Raw genomic sequence first — 17479 nt, 5'->3', positions numbered from 1 at the left:
GGGGAACCCTGCACACATACCCTTGGAATCTAAAACCAAAAAAATTGAGATTCTTAACTTAAGACAAGTAACTATTTGAAAAGGAAAGTAGTTATTCTTCATACCTGGATAACGCGCTTTATGTTTTACATGAGTGTGGTCATAGACAGAGAATATTATAGGATAAGCTCAACAGATGAGACATGGGGCAGAACTATAAACTACTGCTGCAAAATCTTGATAAGGCAATATTTAAAAGCATCTAAAAACAAAAACTGGGGAAAGAGTATAATAAAATTACAAATAATAGTGGTAATACTCATGCCTTTTCCCTAAGGAACAGAACATAGAATTCTGTATTGTTGTGTCTCTTTCAAGTGGCACAATTAAATGAGCCTGAGGTCAGCATGGAAATTACTAGTAGGGTAAAAACCATAAATTAGGAGCCATATTCTCTATTCAGTATCTTTGGCTCCACAGTTAAGTTAGACTATATTTCTAGCTAAATCTCTGAACACTTCCTTTGAGCAAGCAATAGTTGACACTAGAATATCACCCCTTAGTCATATGACTTCCTGAAAATTTTCTGTCATCACAATGCCACTCAGTAAGCAAGACACTTAGGCAATTTGTTTAATCTAATTTCTTCTCTGGTAGTTTTGAGATATTTAACAACTCTATGTTACTAAATAGGTTAAGATGTCAAGAACTATACATTGTGATGGACCAATCTTCTTTATTCTAACCTTGTATATAGACTTCCCCAAAGGGGAGATGTTATTAATGGAATCTGTGCTTTCCTCCTGTCTTTACTTACTTTCTTCTTTCTGTTTCAAATCTATGGAGTAGTTTCCGAAGACCACCATTCTTAAATCCCTGAAAATGGGCAGCTGGGGCTCCCACAGTGATGACATCGTAGAGAGCATCTGGAATAGAAATAGACAAGGAGATGAACACTTTGCAAACATTTATCTCCGCCATGCTGTTTGCATTGAAGTATACCTACTGTAGGAAATATGAGGAATTACTCTGTTTAATTTTGCAGGAATAACTATGAACTCACATCTCAAGGGGGAAAGAGGAGCTAATCAATCTTTCTAAAAGCCACCTGTGCACCTAAACAAGATATAATATTTTCCTGATTTATGACTACATCTTAATTCTATGCTACAGTGTAGAACAGTGTGTTCTCTCATTATTCTACATACTTACTGAGATAACATGTTAATTGCTCTTTTGTGTATTTTACTTTATTGAGTTTTGCATCATTTAATTTGCAATCACGTTGAAATTCAACAATAATGAACAATCTTTCAACCAAATTTTACATAGAAAAAAACCAAAATATTAGGCATTTTGACTCAAGGGCAGAAGAGTGCTAGTGCATTTTAAAAAATCTATACAGAGTACTTTCCTGATTGTGTATACTAAATCTTACACAACTTCAAATGGATGCTTTTGCAATTTCCGTAGGTGACATAGAAAGAATACATAAAATGTTTCTTGTTCTGTTTTCTAGTAAGACACTTTGTTTTTATAACAAAAAAAATCCATACTTTTAAATTGAAACTTAATCCTTTGATCTTGAAAGCCATGAAGTTTGATACATACTAAGTTTACGACTTGAAAACATGCCATCAGTTTTACATTCTAATGCAAAGTATCCCCATAAGAAGGAAGACAGAGTGAATGGTCTCTTGTTAAACTACATTTTATTTGAGAAACCTAATTTCATAGTAGATCCTTGTCAAATTGATTTTGCTATTGACACTTTGGTTGTTCTTCAGATCTCATTTACTAGGAAAATATAAATTATTTTATTAGCTTCAGGTAAACACCATAACTTCTTCAGAGCAGTTCAATCCAGATGCATCTAAAAATTTTCTTTCAATAAAAAAAGTCTTCAAGCGAAACAGCATTCAGAAAATGCAAGATCATAAGAAAGAATACAACACAAACCAACCCATCAATAAGGCATATCATGAAAATCACTTAATAGTTAACTGTGTCCTGTTTAAAAAGTCACTAATAAACTAGAAGTCAGCTCTTCTTAAGATAGCAGAATATTAGATTTGTAAAAAATTTAAATTTTTTCTAGTTCAGGGGATTTTAACCTAGGGCTAAGACACTGGTTTCAAGGTGTCCAAGAATGTTTGTTAATTACATAATTACGTCTGTTCTATGTCATGGAAAGGGATCACAGCTTTCTCAAAGGGTCATGAGATCACCCCAAAGTTACCAACATTATATTCTAGTCCACCTTCATTTATCTGGTAAGAATCCTGAGGACCATTACAAGCTAACTGCTTTGTCCATTTACCTGATAAGAAGCCTGAGGATCATTAGAAGTTAACTGCTTTGTCTAAAACCCCAAGGATTTTACACTCAGGGACTTCTGGCTTCGAACTCAGTGACAGAGAGTACGGGTTCCCTGGTGGTTTAAGTTACCGATGGGAACCTGAGTGCTGGCTTTGGATTCCAGATCTGCCACTTATTTAACTTCTCTATGTCTCAGTTTCCTCACTTATAAAATGTAGTTGAAAGTAGCTAAAAGTGGTAAGCATTTAGTAAATGTTATCTACGATTATTATTTTCTGTATAAGAAACAATCGCACCAATTAAAGGTGATATAGTAAATTTTGTCTATTTCCCCATAAAAATAAAGTTTTGAGTCTGAAAGGAAAAATGACGCTGGGGCTCAGTCTTCTGAATGGAATGAGTTCCCATGTTAATTAAAATGCAAAAAGACAAATTATCATGACAATGCAACAAAATATGCTGCATTTCTGCCAAAAACCGGGTGACCAGCAATACCAACAATATACAGAATGACTAAAAATATTATTCAGCCTTAAAAAAGATGGAAACTCTGCCATCTGCAACAAAATGAATGAGCCTGGAGAACAATATGCTACATGAAATAAGCCAGTTCCAGGACAAACACTCCACTTACATGAAGTATTCAAAATAGTCAACCTCATAGAAGCAGAGAATATAATGGTGACTGTCAGGAAATGGAGAGGGGGAATGCAAAGTTGCTATTCAATAGGCATAAAGTTTTAGTTATGCAAAATAAGTTCCAGAGACATGCTGTAAAACATAGTGCCTATAGTTAATAACACTGTATTGTTCACTTAAACATGTATTAAGAAGGCATATCTCATGTTAAGTCTTCTTAAAACAACAACAACAACCAAAAAAAAAAAAAAAAAGGCCACAAAAAAACCTTTTAGACTTGATGGGTTTGTCTGTTACCCTAATTGTGGTGACAGCTTCATGGGGGTATGCCTATGTCCAAATTCATCAAGTTGTAAAAATATATGCAGGTTTTTGTAGGTCAATTTTACTTCAATAAAGCTGTTTTACAAAAAATGTAGACATATATTCCACTAAACCTAAACTAAATGTATTCTTACTTCAACTTCCCCCAAAACATTGCCAGTAGCCTTTCCACAACTACCCAATAAGAAGGGAAGGAAAAGGGAGGGGAAATCTGAATAGAGACGGAACTCTGAATTAATGAAAGTTTAAATAACTAACTTTTGTCAAATTTGCAAAAACATTTGCCCACAAGCATGTTTATAATTCCTTGTAGTGTCTTGTAAGAGGCCTATGCAAGTGGCAGGCCCTGACACTTTAGCTGTTTCAGCTTTACGGTGAATCTGTGTCTTCAATTCATCCGTAATTTCAGCATCCTCCAAAGTGACTCTCTGGGAACAGAAACAGTCTCTATTCATCCACCTCCTTGCTCATGAGAATTCTAGACATCTATGAAGAAACCAAGACATTTTGAAATAGCAGGAAAAGAAGCAGCATGGTGTTTGAATGGTCTCCTCCTCTCATAACAAAGAACTGATTGTTTATTGTTAAATCTAAATGAAGGAGTTTGTGTTTCTATAGAACCATCTATAATACAACTCCTAAAGTTATGAACAAGCTGTTCTGTAAAGTTCTGATGTTTTCTTTTAATTCTATTTTCTATTTATGAACTCATCCCTTTTAAGGTTTTCACACCGTATTTTTACCAAGGACTATGAAATCTCTTGACTAGTTCTGACCTCTTCCAAACAAAATAATGCAATTCCTAACAGCTTTATGGGCAAGTCTGAGTTTCAAAACCTATTCAGCTTAACATGTTCTAACTCTTGACCCTAACTGGCTCTTCCTTCCTGGTTCCCTGTGACAAATACAGAAAACACATTCCTTTAAGCCTCCAAGAGTAGAGTCCTCAAGATCATGTTCAATTTCTCTCCTTCCCTCATCATTGTATCACATCAGTTCTAACAACTCTGTTACAAAATCTTAATTCTCTTTGTTCATGTTACTTATCTTTATCTTAGTGCTCACCTTCCTCATTTCTTGTCAGGATGACTACTGTCTCTCAACGTTAGCCTCTCTGCATCCACAATGCAGTAGTTCACTTTTATATGAGTGGCCAGTCGGTTACTCTATCTGACACACAGCCTTCAATACTTAATTCCTCCTTATAAATGTTCATAGTAGAACATTAAAACATCTTAAGGTCATATTTAGGTCATCTATGACCTGGGTCCAATTCTTCCTTGGTCACATCATCTAGTGTATTATAAGCACCATGAAAGTGAAAATTATTGTAATCCCAGCACTTTGGGAGGCCGGGGAGGGCAGATCAATTGAGGCCAGGAGTTTGAGACCAGGCTGGCCAACATGGTGAAACCCTGTCTCTGCTAAAAATCCAAATATTTAGCCAGGAGTGGTGGCAGCCAGCTGTAATCCCCGCTACTGGGGAGGCTGAGGCAGGAGAATCACATGAACCTGGGAGGCACAGGTTGCAGTGAGCCGAGATCACGCCATTGCACTGCAGCCTGGGCAATAAGACTGAAACTCCATCAGAAAGAAAGGAAAGGAAAGGGAAAGGGAAAGGGAAAGGGAAGGAAAAGGAAAAGGAAAGGAAGAAGGAAGGAAAGAAAGAGGGAGGGAGGGAAGGAGGGAGGGAGGGAAGGAAGGAAGGAAGGAAGGAAGGAAGGAAGGAAGGAGGGAAGGAAAAAATTATTGTAGTCATTTTTAAGAGTATATCCTCAATGCCTGACACATGGGAGGTACTCCTCATTTATAGCATGATTGTCTGTTGTCCAGTTACAACAGTAGTTCCACATTTCTTGAAGTCTTTACATCTTCGTCTTTGTGTTCTCTGACTTGGATATTTTTCCATCCCAACCTCCCTTCCGTTTCTTTGCTACTGAAATCCCACTGCTCTTTTGCAATCAAACTCAATTATCACCTTCTCTTTGAAGCCTTTCTGAATATTCCAGTCAGAATAATAATTTTTATCTATACTTCCACATTGCTTTGTCTTTACCTTGAAGATGTAATTCCTTATGATAGTTTCTATATTCAAATAAAATAATGAATGTGGTCATAAAATTGTTACAATTGCCTTAAGACTCATATTCTTCACTGGATATATGTTATTTGTGGATAAGAATTATACTTAATAAACAATAACAATGTTAATAATAATGATGGTGACAATATAGTAAGAGCACAATAAAAGTTCCTAAATGAATGAATAATTATGACAACAGCTGGCATTTACTCAGTGCATACCTGAACCCTTACTCTAGGAGGTACTCTATTTTCAGGAACTCATTTAATTTTCAAAATAATACTATAAGATAAATATAATTTCCCCAACTTTATAGATAATAAAACAGATTCTCCATGAGATTAAATAATTTGTCTAGTCTTAATGCTAGTAAGTTTTGGATCTGATATATTTTCCAAAGTCTGATTCACTAAACAAAAGAACTTATACTATAAACAACCTTCAATGTCTTAGTCACGCTTAGATTCTTCCATTAGCTGCAGCAACAATGAGCATATACTGGATGCTCAATAAATTTGATTTGTGTTAACATTCTAGATGTTTGTTTCTAAAATAGAGATGTTTTTGTGATCACATCAAAAAGAAGATTAAACATTTATTGTTAATTGTGGTCTCAGAGGGCAAACAAAAGCTTGTAATTTATAAAAATAAAAAAATGATTAAACTGACCTGACCTATATTATCCTAATCTTTATTTATTCACTAAACAAACACTTACGGAACACACACTATTTTCAAGAGTGACCCTCATTTCCTGTGAATATTTAAAATTAAGGACCAAAAATTTCTGTATTAGAATTGATGCAATTCTTATTTATCAAACATACAGAGGTTTCAGCATGATTTACTACAGCAGCAACTAGGTACACACTTAAATTATAAGCAAAATTAATTTTCATCTTAATTACCTTTCTCATCCAGGTATTGTTTCTATTTTTGCTACAGTTTTCATTTGTTCTTTTTTTCATTTTAAAATACTTCTTTTTTCTTAAGCTTTTCTTTTCCAGCTTTCTCCCGTGCTTTTTTCCCCTATTTTTACTTAAAAAAAAAAAATCCTTCCACAATCTTATGACATGTCCACAATTCCCTTTTCTTATCACTCTGTTCATTTCCTTGTTCTCATCTTTGGCTTCCTTCCCTGTGTTCCCTGCAGGATTCCTTCGCTTCAGAGGGTCAATGTCTTATTTATAATCCCTTGAATTACTTACAGTTTGTGAACTCTTTTCCAATTTCTCATCTATTTATTTTAGTATCTTTCTCACTTTTTTATTTTATAAGTTCATAATATAGGCAAACATCAAGTGGCTGTAAGATAAATACGTGTAAATATTCTGAGGGAAAATAGTAGATCTGGCTTTTATCATATTTATGATTCATATTCCTAACTCAAGATAATTCATGGAGAGATATTCTACATATTCTGTTTAAGATGTCAGAATATAGAAAGTAAATGACACAATTAATTAAATGCCTTTTCTTTAATCCTGTTCCAATTCTCACACTCTCCTAAGGCTCTTCCCATTACCTAAACTGCCCTTCTCTCTTTCATTTTTCTGTTCTTTATTCTTGTAAATTTCATACTTAGGCCTTGTTGCTAAGTTAGTTCCTACACAGAGATCTTTGTGTAATGTATCCAGCTAGAAATACTTACTTCTTCCTCTTTCTTATCATAGTCCTAAATTCATATCTTTATCAGAGTATTACTTTTCATATTGCATAAAATAATTTTGATAGTTAATTTACTTTCTTCTCTAGGCTTCACACAATGTAAAATACGGCATTGTGCATTTAATGTCTTTTTCTTCAAATGGAAATCATTGTAAGCTGTAGGTGTTCAAAAATATCGATAAATAAATAAATATATAAATATTTAGATGCTCAATTCGGTTTGTCTTGTTTGTCGTTAGATCATACAGGGAATTAATATTCTTAACTGATGAATAAAATATTTATATACTCTGTCAATAAAAACAGTAGAATCTGGCTACACATGCACACACACACACAGATGCACATATACACACAGATCTCAGGAATATGTGTGTATATATGTATATATATACTGGATTATAGTCTATAAATGATCAAAGAGCTTATAACTAAATTGCTATCAATATTTCCATGGAATTTGAATTAACTTTTAATATGCTGTCTAAAACAGGAAGGAATATAGAATTCCTTTAAGGAGATATATTCAGGTTGGTTTTTCCACTCACACATTGTTTTCTCTCCTAGGATCTTGTCTTTCATTTAGCTGTCAGGTCTTCTCAAGCTCCTCCAATCTATGAGAGTTCTTAAGTCTTTCACTGTCTCTCATAGTCTTGACATTTTTGAAGAGTACTGATCAGTTACTTTGTAGAATGTTCCTCAGCTTGGGTTTCTCTTACAGTTTGTCATTAGACTGAGGTTCTGCAATATGGAGCAGAATGCTACAGAGGTGATGTGCCCTTCTCAGAGCATCGTATCAGTGTATGTTTCTGTACTACTTTGAGGCTAACCTTGATGCATTGGGGTGCCTGCCACTACTGACAGTTAATTCTCCCCTGGAAAGTTAGTAAAAATCTGGGGGGACATACTTGGAGACTATGCAAATATCCTTTTTCTGCTTAAACTTTCACTCACTATTTTTTGCATTCATTGATGGATCTTAAATTATTACTGATATATCTGAATAGTAATTTTTTGTTTCATTCCTCTCACATTATTAATCAGAATTCTTCTGAAAGGCATGATTGACTCTTCTCCTCCATTCATTTACTTATTCTGTTGTCTATTAATATTAATATAGGCCCATGGGAATTTTTTATTTGGTTAATGACTCAGTAATATCTTTCTGCTGTTCAAGTTGTGCCAGCTTTGTGTTTTGGGAGCTCCTTAAGTTTGGCTGTTGTGCCCTTTATATATAACTATTCTATTAAAAACATTTTTTTTTTAGCATGTCACTACTTTCTAGAGCCACAAGATGCTCCAGAATCATCTTGTATTTTCCCTGACTCAGCCCTGCAATCAACCAGCTTTCCAATAAACCTTGATCCTTTTTATTAGGGAATAGTGTTTAGAAATCAAGCACTGAGGACTAGTTATGCTCACTGCTACTATGGTGTCACTGTTTTCCCTTTCAGTAGCTAGGACTAGAAAACATATGTACTATACTAATTGTGTATACATATTTCCATATTTATTTCCTTATCTTCCTCTATTCTTTATTTCTCATTCCTTTTATTATCACTTTTATAATTTTATTGATCATTTATTATCACTTAACATAATGAAAGTAGGTTAAAAATAAAGCAGTTTGGGGATAATAAATTCTAAGACAGACATATTGATAAGCAACAAAACAATCAGGATTCGAAAAAAATAAGCAGACTTAATGTGTTCTCAAATGTGAAAGTACTAGAGAGCAAAAATAGGGGAAAAGTCCCCAAACATTCTTCAGTTTTGAACTTCATAGAACAAATTTCAAATTGACAAACTCTCACAGCTAGCAGAAGTGTAGCACCTTATCTAACTCCTAGAAAGGCATTTTCAACCTATGATATTCCATTGATATCAAGAGGTCCTCTCCACAAAGACACTAGATATGGTTTATGTCTAGATACTTATAAAGCAAACAAAGCCTCCCTCTCTTTGTATTTCCTCTATTGCATTCTGATTCTACCTATCTTGATCAGAACCACTCCTCAAAAAGCTTGAATCTTTGTGTGAATATTTTACAGAAGTCCAAAGAGTTTGGCTTTAAATAGCATTTGTACACTTCAGGTCTTCAAAAAACTGGTTTTAAGTTTTAAACTTTTAACTTTGATAGCCAAAGAGTGTCTTTGAAGAAAACAATTGGAAAGTAGCTGCTGAATGTTATTCTCAGAACTGACATGAATTTAAGCCAAGAGAAACAGCTTTGTTCTCCAGCTACGGGTATGTTAGGTCTGTCACATGGTCTGAAATAACATTATGTACAGTTGTGTAATCCTTAACTGTAATTGAGATATTTCCCCTCACATTTAAAACTGGTCACTCAAATTGTTAAAATATCAATACTTCTCATGAAAATTACAAATTTATTATCTTAGGTAGTCTTCTTAATATTTCGCAATTGTCACTTGATAATTATCAGCTACCAGTATCTCAATGTGAAACAGCTAGGTTTATCTCCTTTGCCCCTTCAGCCTTGAATTTCACTTGGAACTATTACAAAATAGTAGACTGATCTATGTATACCATGTGATTTATTTCCTGGTCTCTTCAGTGGATGAAGAATGGTATACACTTAAAGTACCATGTTCATTCTTAGCTGCGGCAGTTGTATTCCTTTAAATTTAAAATTAACTGCAATTGATTGTTTTCCTCCAAAGAGAAAAAATGTACAAGAAAAAAATAACCTATAAGAAAACAAAATTAAAATTCTAAAGTAACAATACCTATAAGAAAACAAAATTAAAATTCTAAGGTAACAATTTGATTGGTAAAATCTGTATTATCATTTTAAAAATCTTTTTATTGTACCCTGCTCTTTATGATTTTTTGAACAGCTTTTACCATGGCCATATCCTGTTCTTTATGTATCTTTGTGATTTGAATAGCCCTTAGCTGTGTAATAAGTCTTCAAATTTTTGGTATCAAGAGACAGTTATAAAAATCTAAGTGGGAATTTTTTATAGAAAATTTAAGAAAAAAATACGTTTTTTTTTTTCTTCTAAATGTGTCTTCCTTTTTGGACATTTTATAGTGTCTCAAAAATTGTCTTTGGCTTTGTGAAAATTGCATAGTATCCAAAGTAATAGATAAAAAGTAATAGAGAAGTAGAATTTAAGTTGTTGAGTCTTGTAAAGCTAAAGACACCGGATTGGTTTGAGATTTAATAATAGGGCTGCCTTGTAGCCTTTTAAAAGCCATTTAATAATAGAAATGAGATGATAATTCTATTTTTCCCAGAAGATCTTTCTAAAATTTCTACAACTATAAAATAGTGCTAATGTCAAAAATGAAGACACGCTGACCTCATACCAAGGAACAATTTAAATATAATCCCCGATTTCAAAATGGCACGTAATATGCCTTTGACAGGAATTGCAAGCCTTTAGGGATTTTTAAGGGAAATCTGTTTCAAAATAGTCCAAGCAATTTGACATCATTATTAAATATATCTAACGTAATTATGCTTCACTGATGAGGTGATACTCTCAAATTCTTGAGATACAGAAATCAGAGAGCTCTAGAAGCTCCTCTCTTTTGCTCCTTCCTTCTCTGCAGAGATTATAAAATGAAAGGCCAAAGAGGTTAGCTAACTCCTCCACAGTTAACACAGTAAATATTAGCTACTGTTCGACCTGATTTCAACTGCAGCTTTATGATATAAAATCATTTTTTAAACATATTTTAATTAAGCTTCTTTTCATACCAATTTACAGAATCCCACTTGAGATATCTGAAAAACAACAAACAAAAACAATGAGAGTGGGTGGGGCTGTGCTTGACAGGTGTATTTCACTCATGCAAACTAAGGGCAAGCCCATTCATTCCCTGTGGACTCAAATCAGGAACTGAAAAGCCATGAGAGACTATCTCTGCCTTTCCTCTCTTTTTGTGGTCTGCCTTATTACTGTATGTCTGATTTTTCTTTCTTGTTGGTTCCCTAGAACACAATTAGAGTTAAATTCGTGAGGACAGATTGTCTCTGAATCCCCAAAGAGAATACACGAGTGAAACTCCATTGATTTAGCTTGGGTGAAGTGATCACACCAGACTCTCTTTTTATTTTTTTGCACATGCTGTGTCAGGCACTGCGATCGCTCAAGCAGCTATATCTAAGGGGACCAGGCTCACAAAGTAAAACCATAGCTATATAGCTAATATTTACAAAACATTCATGCTTAGAGTTAGCTAATATATTAATAATGCAGAGTTACATAAAGAAGGCTTTCAGTACTATAGATTACAACGGATCCATAAACTATGTCTGCTGTGAAACAAAGTAGCTGCTTTAGTTCGAATTTATTACATTTTAAAGCAAAATATTATACTTTTATATTGTATATGTATAACATATAAAATAAAACAGAATATTACATTACAGGAATTTATATTCCATAATATTCACAACTGATGTGCCATGAAAATAAAATTTATTAAAGTATATTAGTATAAAATCTTTTGTTTTTAATTTTGGGGTTTACGTTTCATTCTTGTCACTGCTGGCTACGATCTATTGTGGTGAGTATTCTACTTGTTGCATTTAGTTTAAGTGATGAATAAGGATGAAAAACTTAACTTAATGAGTTTCAGGGCACCCTAAGTTAACTGCAGGTTATTCCATTTGTCAGTATGAGACATGACAACATTAGTTCTGCTCAGTTACTTATTTCAAGAGCTACATATTAGCCTTGTATTTAGTGACTCTGCCAGCTATTGTTTGCAAAGCTTCCTCTCCAAATATAGCAGGCTTATTAATCAAATGTGAAGACACAATTTACTAATGGTAAAAATGAAAAAAAAAATTAGACCACATCCAAATAGCTTGCCAGTAAAATGCCAAGGCTTAGCCCATCTTACTTGCATTATTACCTTGCAATAATAATTCAGCTAAACATTCAAATCAGTAGCCACAAATCTTAAATAAATTCAACTGCAATCCAAAATCTGTTAAATACATGTTATGAAAGAAAGTAGAATATTTGATTCACTACCATCCATGAAAACTTTTAAGCTTTTCATTTTGCAAATAATAAAATGACACTCAAAGAGGTCAAATAACATGGTTAAAGTCAAAGTAGTAAGTGGCAAGGACCCAAAATTTCAATGGAGTTTTCAACCTGTATTATAACATGTAGTTGGTGACCTAGTCTACATAGCAGCTACTTAATCTGAACTCCAGTTTCAACTAATAACTTTTAATATTATATAAATATTTTTAAAACATAAGCTTGATAATTTAGCATGCTGTTATATATGCAATACAATTCTGTACTTTTCCCATTAATGTGGCTCTTAGGACATCTAGCCTTTTCCCATATTTTCTTTTTAGCTCTTCAAAGACCAGAACCAGTCTTTCTGCTAACTGCTTTGTCAAAAATCTTCTAGTTTCTGGGTTGTATCCTAGATCTGTAACATTAATTTTTTTTTCTGTATTCCTTAGTATTTGTCATTACAAGTAAGAAATTCCTTTCAAAATCCTCTTGTGGGTTTGCTCGTACCTCCCAAGAAAGATACCTCAGAATGTGACTTTATTTGGAAACAAGGTCTTTACAGATACAATCCAGTTGAAATAAAGCCATTTATCCTATATAATTGTTGTCCTTAAAGGGGACATTTGGATACAGAAACAGACATACAGAGAGGGCAGGAGAACACCATGAGCAAGACAGAGGATTGGCATATAGGCATATAACATCAGCAAGCAAAGGATTACCAGCAAACCAGCACATACCAGGAAAGGACGAGGAAGGAATACTCCATAGGTTTAAGGGGAAGCATGGCCCTGATGACATTTTTATTTCAGACTTCCAGTCCCCAGAATTGTGAAAAAATAAGTTTGGCTATTTTAGCAACCCAGTTTTTGGTGCTATTCTATAACAGCTCTAGAAAACTAATACATATCCCAAACCAAACAAGTTAGAAAATGCACGCATGTATACACACACAAACACACACACACACACACACACACACACACACACACACCTTTTGTTTGCTTTTCTAAATTTCTTTCTTTTAGTTGCCAGATTGTTTCTTTCAAATCTTCAAATCAGAGATTCAGAAACTAAACATATTGTCCTCATCCTATTTTACTCTGTTTTTCAGATGGTACCTTGGACAACAGCATAGTACATGGTTCTTGCATTTTCAAGAAAGAAATATGAAGTAAAAGGCCACTTTGATCATAATTTCTCTTTGTTTGGTGGAAGTATTTTAAGGTTAATCAACAAACATTTGAATACATAATTAAGAATGAATTCATATGTATGTGGTCCCAAACAAATCTATCTGGTTTGATGACACTGTCATCTACCCACGGCTGTACAGCAAATTATCCTTTTCCTTCCTTGCCTTATTCCCTCAGTCAGTAAGTATTTGCATGTGATGGTTTCTCCAAAATGCATCTTTAAGTCATCTTTAATCTAAACCTGGCTATTTCCTTAGTTCAAGACTTCGTTGATTTTTAATAGGTTCTTAATTGATCAATTTTCTCTAATTTCATCAGTTCTTATAAAACAGATCCATTTTGTTCCAGTGATGCAAAATGTCACATGTATAATAAAGCTACTATTATTTTATCATTCTATGTGTTTTACACACCCTAACTCAATCAGGAATGAGAATGAAATTGCTTGGAAAGATTAAATAGCAGACTCAGCTCATGTAAAAAGTGGTAGTGCTACAATTCAAGCCCAAGGCTGTTACACTCTAAAATAATATAAACATTTTACTACATCATAAAAGCCTTTTCATTTTGGCTATTAGAAAAACATTATGTTGATTGTCAGATAGTTCTTAAGTATTTTAGTTTCTTTAACACTTGTAACACTTTGTTTTTGCTTATTTTAAAAATCATTACCTATTGTTCTATTCAAACTACTGACAGACACTCAGTAATCAAGGAAGAACTACTGTCTACTCCATTTTGTGCTGCTATAACATAATATTATGGACTGAGTAACTTATATTAAACAATATAAATTATTCTCTAACAGTTCTGGAGGTTAGGAAGTCTAAGATCAAGGCACTGATATCTGATGATGGCCTTCTGTTGTGCTTTTAAATGGTAGAAGGTGGAAAAGCAAGAGAGAACAAATTCTGTGAATCTACAAGGCAGAAGAGCTAAAGAGGGTAAACTTGCTCCTGAAAGCTCTTTTTAGCGTGGCATTAATTCACTCATAAGTGTAGCGTTCTCTTGATCCAAATGCCTCCCCTTAGGTCTCACCTCCCAACATTGTTGCACTGGGCATTAAGTTTCTAACACATGATTTTCGGGGATACATTTAGACCACAGCAGTTTCTAAATGCCTTGGGCCAATCCATCTCTCTTTTTATTCAGTTCTTTCATTTGACATAATCTGTGGTGAATAAGACCTAAATTAAAATTTCATCTACTTGATCACCACATATAATAACATAATACATCAGAATAAGTATAATCACACTTAAACTTGCAAATCAGCTGATGATGTATATATGGTTGGTATGCGAACACTAGAAAACAATAAAGTTTAATTTTTCAGACTACAAAATTTCAGACAATTCTAAAGCAGAACTTAGATCTCACTTTCACGTTTTAAAACCACACTATTGAGGTATGATTGACATATAAAAAGCGATATATATGTATACAACTTGATGACATTGGACATAAATACATACTCTTTAAACCATTACCATGACTTATGTCATAAGCCTATCAATCATCTCCAAAAGTTTCCTCTCTCTTTAATATTGCTATTATTATTAATGTGTATGTGTCTGATAAGAACACTTAACATAAGATCTATCCCCTCAGAAATTTTAAAGTATACAATATAGTACTGTGAACTATAGACACTATTCTGTACCATAACTCTCTAGGACTTATTCATCTTGCATAACTGCAACTTTGTACCCTTTGACTAATACCTCCTTTTTTCATCCTCCCCGTAGCCTCCGGAAACCACCATTATACTCTCTGCTTCTATGAGTTTGACTATTTTAGATTCCTCATATAAGTAGTGTCATGTAATATTTGTTCCTCTGTATCCTGGCTTATTTCACTTAGCATAGTATCCTCCAGGTTCATCCATGTTGTCTCACCATGGCAGCATTTTCTTCTCTATAAGGCCGAATAATATTCCATTCTTTGTACATATCACAATTTATCTTTTCACCCATTGATGGACATTTTTCTGTCTTGGCTACTGTGAACAATGCTGCAATGAATGTGGGAGTGCAAACACCTCTTTGAGATTCTCATTTCAATTATTTTGGATAAACACCCAGATGTGTGAATGTTGGACCCTATGGTAGCTTTATTTTTAGTTTTTTTAGGAACCTCCATATTTGTTTTTACCATAGTGGCTACACCAGTTTACATTTTCACTAACAGTGTACAACAGCTCTTGTGTTTTAACCTTTCTAAACCTGTAACTACTATGTTGTAACAAGGGCTACAAAACAGTGTGTCAGAATGAGAATTTAGATGTCTCTCTAAGTATGTTTGTATGCACTTTTAGGCACTTATCCTAAAGAATTTGATAACTTTGTGACCCCTAAAAGATGGGTACTAGTAAGATGACCACAGCACTAGTCTTTTAAACAGGGAAACATTTAAGAAGGAAAGGAAGTAAGGGTACCATTAACAATGGTCATAGGCATATGCCGGGACAGGGACATAATCTAGGACTTTTGCCAGCAAACCAGGGCATAAAGTCATCCTGAATTTGCATAATTGCTATAGTAATAAGTTAAGGAAAAGGGGAGATGAAAAAATATTGGAAAGCATATTTTTGATAAATGGCGAGGGATTATTTATAATGGCAATAAATATGACACCATATTGGTCACTCTGGATCATTTTCAGGTATGTTCAGAAAAACCTATATATTTCTCTTTGACAAATACTTCTTACAACTGTTTACTTTTAAATACTCTACCACCTTCTACCTTACTATACTCACTTTTTTCCCCATAGAAAAGGGGGCTTCTATTGATAGTTACCAGTAAGTCAAAAAAACCTGGCGTATTAGTCGACTTTGGGGCTTTGGTTTCTCAAGACAGGAAAAATATGAGCAAATTTCGTTTTTTCTTTCTTTTTTTTTTCCTAATTCAAGTGAGCACAAGTGTTCCCTATTAGCCACCGTTAATACTACTTAAGGATGCTATTACTCATTTTGCATTTTCATCTCTACCTCAATCCAGGTGCCACAATCATAAAATATTTCTCAAAAATACAGCAACAAAAATATTAGAGTCTCTTTAGGAGGATTTAGCAGGATTTAAGGTCATTATGAGGTTCAATTGTTTCATTTTCAACTTTATATAATTGTTAAACTTGACTTCTGCCAATACTCAAGCTGTTCAAAGACGTACACACTGTAACATAATTTGCCATTTTGAAAAGAATAATTTATGATGATACCTTTCAAGTGAGGGCTGTGTACCTGCATTCTTTGCAGATGTAGATTTACTGGAACAAATTCTAATGTTTTCTCTCCTTTGCTGCTGCTTGATTTGAAAGAGGACCCTGATGGAAAGCAGAAATTAAACATTATTAGTAAATAATGATAAATTAATATGCATGTTAAAAGATAAACCTGACAGAAAAATGTTAAAAGAACTTCAGAAAGAAAAACATATCCTATATTTATGAGTTGCTTTTCTTCTTAGAAATTCAATATTTTAAAAAATTGTCTCAATTATTCATGTAATAATTCTGTAAGGTAAAATAGGGTATTGTTTTCTTTGTTTTAAGATGTTAAAGTTAGAAGTAAAAGAGTTTTAAAAAAAATCTCCAGTTCTCCTATCTACATAAAATCAGTTTATTATTATTTTTTCATTTCACAAGCAGGAAATGCAATTCACTTTGAGTAAGTAGAGTTATTGCTTCCACACCTGTTTCCTTGCTCAGTTCTGTCAGAATGTCTTGGTACATATTCACCATTTGGTCACAGTGAGTAAGGACATTTTTTCGCAGATTGTCCCAATGTGGAGAAAGCTCACCAAGTTCTTTTATCTCCTGGTTTCTGTTAAGAGTGGAAGAGAGGAAAAACTTTACTTTTATCTTAAACCCATAGACACATAACCCTTAGTCAGACTTGTCAAGATAGTAAGAAATTATTTCATCATAATTACCAGGAAAGTTCTATGAGCTTATTAGCTTAAATATTTTTTAAAAATTATTTTAGCACACAAAAAATATGAATAGTTTAGACCACACAAATAAAAACATATGTCAAAGGGCAAAAAATTAGAAATGTTAAATTCCCTGATGAAATTTTCATGAAGATGGCAGACTTCCTATTCTTATATACATAGGGAAGACATCAGTTAAAAAGCAAATCGTAAAACCTCTATGTAAAGATGGCTAAGTTTTTAAGTTTCAACGATACAGAATCAAAGAATGTGGGAAGGGATATCTGACCATGTTGGAAGCAAACATGAGATACTTAGGTA

At 33.7% G+C, this 17479-nt stretch overlaps 1 protein-coding gene across 2 annotated transcripts in view; it reads right to left on the bottom strand.

Annotated features, from left to right (window-relative positions):
• INPP4B (inositol polyphosphate-4-phosphatase, type II, 105kDa) overlaps nt 1–17479 on the bottom strand; it is a 501991-nt gene that overhangs the window by 165539 nt on the left and 318973 nt on the right. For both annotated transcript variants that reach the window (XM_011970320.1, XM_011970321.1), the window contains 3 exons: nt 16919–17049; nt 16446–16550; nt 797–905 (listed from right to left, as the gene is read on the bottom strand). In XM_011970320.1, coding sequence (XP_011825710.1) covers nt 797–905; nt 16446–16550; nt 16919–17049 — 345 coding nt within the window. The remainder of the gene's footprint in view (nt 1–796; nt 906–16445; nt 16551–16918; nt 17050–17479) is intronic.

This window comes from Mandrillus leucophaeus, unplaced genomic scaffold (genome assembly GCF_000951045.1).
Source record: "Mandrillus leucophaeus isolate KB7577 unplaced genomic scaffold, Mleu.le_1.0 Scaffold943, whole genome shotgun sequence".
NCBI lineage: Eukaryota > Metazoa > Chordata > Mammalia > Primates > Cercopithecidae > Mandrillus > Mandrillus leucophaeus.
The sequence above is the reverse complement of the archived record's forward strand: the minus strand, read 5'-3'. Positions and strand labels throughout refer to the sequence as shown.